We start from the raw sequence: 5681 nt of genomic DNA, 5'->3' as shown, positions 1-5681 counted from the left end.
TGAAATATCTTAATTGCCTCAAGAATATTTTAGAAAACAGATTTAGTTTCTCATTCTCCCGGTCCTTTGCCATATCTCCCCCAAATCACACAGAATCCAAGAGGACATCACACACAGCAGCTTTTCCACAGGTGGAAAAGATGGAGGAGAGGAAAAGCAGTTCCTGTGCTTCAGAGTATCTGGGTTTGGACAAAGAAATTTGTATTGGAAGGAGGCTTAGAGAGCTGACAAAAATACGATTAAAAGCCTTGTAGCCACGTGTTCTTCATGTTGCCACTGGTTGTAAATCCTGTTTTGATGCTCAGACAGGGTAAAGAGAGTAAAACCAGATCAGGGGGGAGGGCAGCTGTGGATGCCCCTGGATCCCTGGAAGTACCCAAGGCCAGGCGGGAGGGCACTGGGGCAGCCTGGCACAGTGGAAGGTGTCCCTGCCATGGCAGGGGGTGGCATAAAATCATCCTTCAGCTCCCAAACCATTCCATGCTAACTGCTCCAAATCCATCCCCCATTCCTCTGGCATTCCCAGCAAATCCCAAACCAGACTCCTCAACAAACACCCTGCAGGGGAAGGACCTGAGCCTGGCTTAGGACCAGACCATGCCCTGCAAAACTGAAACCTAAACCAGCTCAGGGCTGAGCTGAGACCCGGTGTGATTCTGTGTCTGTATCTCACACCCACTTTGTAGGCTCCAGGTTCATTCAACTGTTCCTTTTTTTTTTTTTTTTTCCTGCATGTAAATACCAAAAAATAAAAAGGTCACCCTTCAAAGCACGTTCTCATTAAAGTTTCCCCCCCCTTTTTTTTTTTTCCACAAAAATACTGCCCTTCACAAAGGGAACTGTGTGACAGGGAGAAGGGGCTGCAAAGAAAAGAGCAGCCCCAGTCACACCGAAATTGCTGCCTGTTCTCTGTGTCGTGTTTGTCAAATCTGTGGTTGTATGTGCCTATCTGAAGTTCCATCAGCAACACTCAGGACAAAGAATGTAACAGAAAAATAAATCAGTGCCTAATAGCTTTCAGAGAAACCAAGGGGAACACAATTATGTGGCATCTACATGCTAATCTACCAGACTCGAATCTCAAAGGAGTTCAAGTGCCCTACTCAAAATTCCTGCAGTGATAAGGGGTCTGCTGTGTTTGGCTGGGGTTGGGAGGAAAGATTTTTATGATAATTATCTTTGTGTGGAACGATTTTGCATTTTCTCTCCTGTTAATTCCAAAGTGAGCTGGGGGTGCGAGGCAGCAGGAAGATAGCCCTGCTGAAAAGTAAAAAGTATTAAGGAGTCAAATATTGAATGTTGGCCTGGCATAATTTGACAGCAATTATGCAGCAAAAGCACTAGACACCGTTACCAGGAAGATCCAGATAAATGTTCCATAATGACAGAGATGGAAAACAAGGAGCACTTTTTGCTTGTTCACATAAAAGCCTGCTAGAAACTGAAATGCAGAACAGCGGTGAGTTTTCATTCAGATTTCTCCTTGACATCAAAAAAAAAAAAAAGAAAGGTGCAGAAATTATTCGTCTCTGTGTGTTGGTCTTGAGAAAATCATTAACTTTTTTTGGGGGGGAGAGAGAAGTGAAAAAATGGTTCCAAACTTGATACGAGTGAGGCAGCAAATATCACACTTCACCCCCAGCCCTTCAGCAAACAAACTTCCAGCAGCACAAATCCCCAAACTATCCCATTTTCCTGAAATATTGGAAACTGATTGTGCAGGATTTTACTGCAAATTTGCATCAGAAATTATACTTACGTATAGGTGAAAAAAAAAAAAGTATCGTGGGGTGCACTGAGAGAACTCAAATTTTATAAATTAATTTTATAGAGCAATATTTCCAGATAATTAATTTTATAGAGCAACATTTCCAGAGCAACATTTAAAAAACTAGTTTAAAGCCACTAGTTTTTAAATGAGAATTTACCAGTATTTATAGAAATGATTTATAGAGTATTTATAGAAATAAACCATGGAATAATGATGCTGGGCACATCCTTCCCGGTTTTCCTCAGAGGTCACCTCCTTGCACAGCATCTGTAGTGTCAGAGTCCTGGATGAATGTGGGGAAAAGCATCCTGAGAGAGGAGAACCAGTGCTGGGAGCACTCTGAGATTTCCAGAACACTCCATGTGTGTGCCCTGCTACCTGCTCACAGCTGCTGCAGAGAAAGATGAGCTGTCTTTATTTGCAGCAATGATAATTTCAGTGATGACCCTCCCACCCCCTGCCTGGACCCCTCTTTTCCAGATTCCCTAAATCCCTGCAGGCTGGTGTTCACCAAGAGGGATGTTTTCCATCCTTGGGATGGTTTGGCCATTTTTATTACACCCAAAAGCACCTGGGGATGGAAAAGGCACCTCTGATCATACCCAAACCCACAAGGAGAAGAAAATGAGGCTGATAAATGGAAAAGGCACCTCTGATCATACCCAAACCCACAAGGAGAAGAAAATGAGGCTGATAAATGAAAAAGGCACCTCTGATCATACCCAAACCCACAAGGAGAAGGAAATGAGGCTGATAAATGGAAAAGGCACCTCTGATCATACCCAAACCCACAAGGAGAAGAAAATGAGGCTGATAAATGAAAAAGGCACCTCTGATCATACCCAAACCCACAAAGAGAAGGAACTGAGGCTGATAAAAACTCGGTGCTGTGGACTGAGCTTCTCTCACCAGGAAAAGAGTGAAGATGAGCACAAAATCCATTCAGAGACAGAAGGGCAGGTCCTGGCTTGGGTTTTTTTCAGGTTTTGTCCCAGCCCTGGCCTGGCTGAGGGTGCAGAGAGGAGCAGAAGCTCCTGGGGAGCCTTACCTTCCATGCTGGGTGCCATGTTCCCCAGGGAATAACCTCCTTCCTTCAGACACACCAGGAGCTCTTCCCCCGGCTCGATCTCTTTAATAACTTTATAATAGACCTGGGAATCACAAACAGAACACACAGGGTAAATATGCAAAGGCTTGTGGTTTATGTTTTAATCAATAATCCAAATTAATTTCATCAATAGGGGAGGCTGTCCCTTGATTTGGGATAATTGCTGCTCAGAGCTCGTTTTCCTGCCTTTATTTGACGCTCTTTGGGTGTCAGAGTTTCACAGGGTTTGGGCAATATAAAAATATTTTGGGCAACAAAATATCTCTCCAATTACAACAAATTATCTCTCCCTCAAATTACAACAAATCTTCCCGTTTTTCTCCTGTCCTCCTATGAGCTCAGTGTCTTTGTCACAGTGAAGATTGAACTGATGGAATGGTCATGTTTAAAGCTCTGCTCTCTGAGCCAGAATTGGCCTCATGGTTAGAGCTGAATTATCACATCTCCACAGAACGATTTTGTTGATTATTCTCCCCGACAGCCTAGACCTGACTCCTAAACACACATATGAACTACTCCAGGTGAGCAGTTTGCCCACATTCTGAGCTAAAATTAAAAATAAAATAAAATAAACCAGCCTAGACCTGACCCCTAAACACAAACATGAACCACTCCGGGTCAGCTGTTTGCCCACAGTCTGTGCTCATTTCTGGGGATTCCACTGCAAAATAAAAAGTTGTCTAAAATTTCCCTTTTTCTCATTGTCTTTTTCGTTTGCGCTTCAGTGCTCCTCTCTGCTTGTTCCACAAAAAAAACGTTTCCCAGGACCAAACCACAGTGAACTTAAGGGGAAAAGTGCCTGAAAAAAACCCCAAAAAGCAGTGAGCCCAGAGCTCAGGACTGACTTGGAAAAACAGGACTTGGGATGGGCCAAGCTAAGAGAAAAAAATAAAATAAAGTAGAATAAAACAAAATATAAAATATAAAATATAAAATATAAAATATAAAATATAAAATACAAAACAAAATAAAATAAAATAAAATAAAATAAAATAAAATAAAATAAAATAAAATAAAATAAAATAAATAAGCCAGCCTAGACCTGACCCCTAAACACAGACAAGAACCACTCCAGATGAGCAGTTTGCCCACATTCTGAGCTCCTGTCTGAGCACAGACCTGGACCTTCCACAATGCCCTGAGCACAGCTGTGTTCACCTCCTGGACCTTTGTCACTGCACCAGGAGAAAACCCCAGCACAGAAACAGGACCCAGACGGGGGCAGAGCCCACTGCCCTCATCCTCACTGTCCCACCCAAACCCCCACAGACACCAGGACAGGGGTCCAGGGACAGCTGGGTCCCACCTCTTTCCCTGCCCTGCACCTGCTCCAGGAGCTCTTTTGTCCCGAGGAGATTCAGTGTCCTCCAGATGTTCCCCAGATTTTTGGAGTACACTGGACCCTAACACAATACCCTGGTAATTTTTATTAATTTCCAGGGTTTTTTTAGCACTGCGTTTAACAGCAATCCAAGAAACTCTTTTTCAGTGTGTAAACCGCATTTCATCCAGAACAATTCCCAAAATTTGCTGCTACTCTGCCTCTGCCAGCCTGTGTTTATGGGGAAGGAACACACACAGCTCCCGAATTCCCGCCTGCCTTGCGTTAATTGTGTCACCACCGCGCATTTCTCTTCCCAGAGTCCCTTTCCCTCCCTCCTGGCGCGGATCGCGGGGCTTTGGCAGATCCCGGCCCGGCGGGAGCAGCGGCTGCCCGGGATGCTCCCGAGATTGTCCTCCCGGAGCTGCGGCTGCGGGGAGATGTGATGGCAGCGACAGGGATGGGATCGCAGGGACAGGGATGGGATTGCAGGGACAGGGATGGGATCGCAGGGACAGGGATGGGATCACAGGGACAGGAATGGGATCGCAGGGACAGGGATGGGATTGCAGGGACAGGGATGGGATCGCAGGAACAGGGATGGGATTGCAGGGACAGGAGGCTGCAGGGACACGGGACATCCCTCCAAGAACTGCAGGGACACGGGAAAGCGCCCCTAGAGCTGCAGGGACAGGGGACATCGTTCCCAGAATTCCAGGAACTCGGGAAACCCATCCCAGAGCTGTAGGGACACGGGAAACCCATCCCAGAGCTGTAGGGACGCGGGACACCGCTGCCAGAGCTGTGGGGACAGGGGACATCCTTCCCAGAGCTGCAGGGACACAGGACATCGTTCCCAGAGCTGTAGGAACAAGGGGACATCTCTCCAAGAGGGACAGGGACAGGGGACACTGCTCCCTGAGCTGCAGGGACGCGGGACATCCTTCCCAGAGCTGCAAGGACAGGGGACATCCCTCCAAAAGCTGCAGAGACATGGGACATCCTTCCCAGAGCAACAGGGACAGGGGACACCACTGCCAGAGCTGCAGGGACGGGGGACATCCCTCCAAGAGCTGCAGGGACAAGGGACATCGCTCCCAGAATTTCAGGGACACGGGACGTCGCTCCCAGAGCCACCACGCGGTGCGGCGGGGACCGTGGGGCGCTGTTGCCGCTCAGAACTTTCCCCTCCACACCGAGCTCAGGACGCTCCCGACCGATCAGCCCGCGTTCCACCGAGCACCAGGACGGCCCGGCCCGCGATCCGACCCGGTCCCTGCGCTGGTTCCCGGTCCCGGTTCCGCCCGCAGCTCCACGAGCGGAGCCGTTCTCCATCCCTCGGGATAATTACGATCCCCATCCCTCGGGATAATTAGCTCGCTCCGCCGCTGCCCGGCGCCTCCCGATCCCGCTCCGGCGGGGAAGGCCGAGGGCTCTCAGCAGCCGTACCGAGGCTCTCCCCTCTTCCCGGGACACACCGG

General features: G+C 48.0%; 1 protein-coding gene across 2 annotated transcripts in view; it reads right to left on the bottom strand.

The window, feature by feature from the left end:
- The window catches only part of PRDM16 (PR/SET domain 16), a 306908-nt gene that overhangs the window by 38713 nt on the left and 262514 nt on the right, over nt 1-5681 (bottom strand). For both annotated transcript variants that reach the window (XM_031062483.1, XM_031062482.1), the window contains exon 5: nt 2820-2922. In XM_031062483.1, the coding sequence (XP_030918343.1) occupies nt 2820-2922 (103 nt within the window). The remainder of the gene's footprint in view (nt 1-2819; nt 2923-5681) is intronic.

This window comes from Geospiza fortis, unplaced genomic scaffold (genome assembly GCF_000277835.1).
Source record: "Geospiza fortis unplaced genomic scaffold, GeoFor_1.0 scaffold37, whole genome shotgun sequence".
Classification (NCBI taxonomy): Eukaryota; Metazoa; Chordata; class Aves; order Passeriformes; family Thraupidae; genus Geospiza; species Geospiza fortis.
Note: the sequence above shows the minus strand (reverse complement) of the source record. Positions and strands in the feature narration are given on the sequence as shown.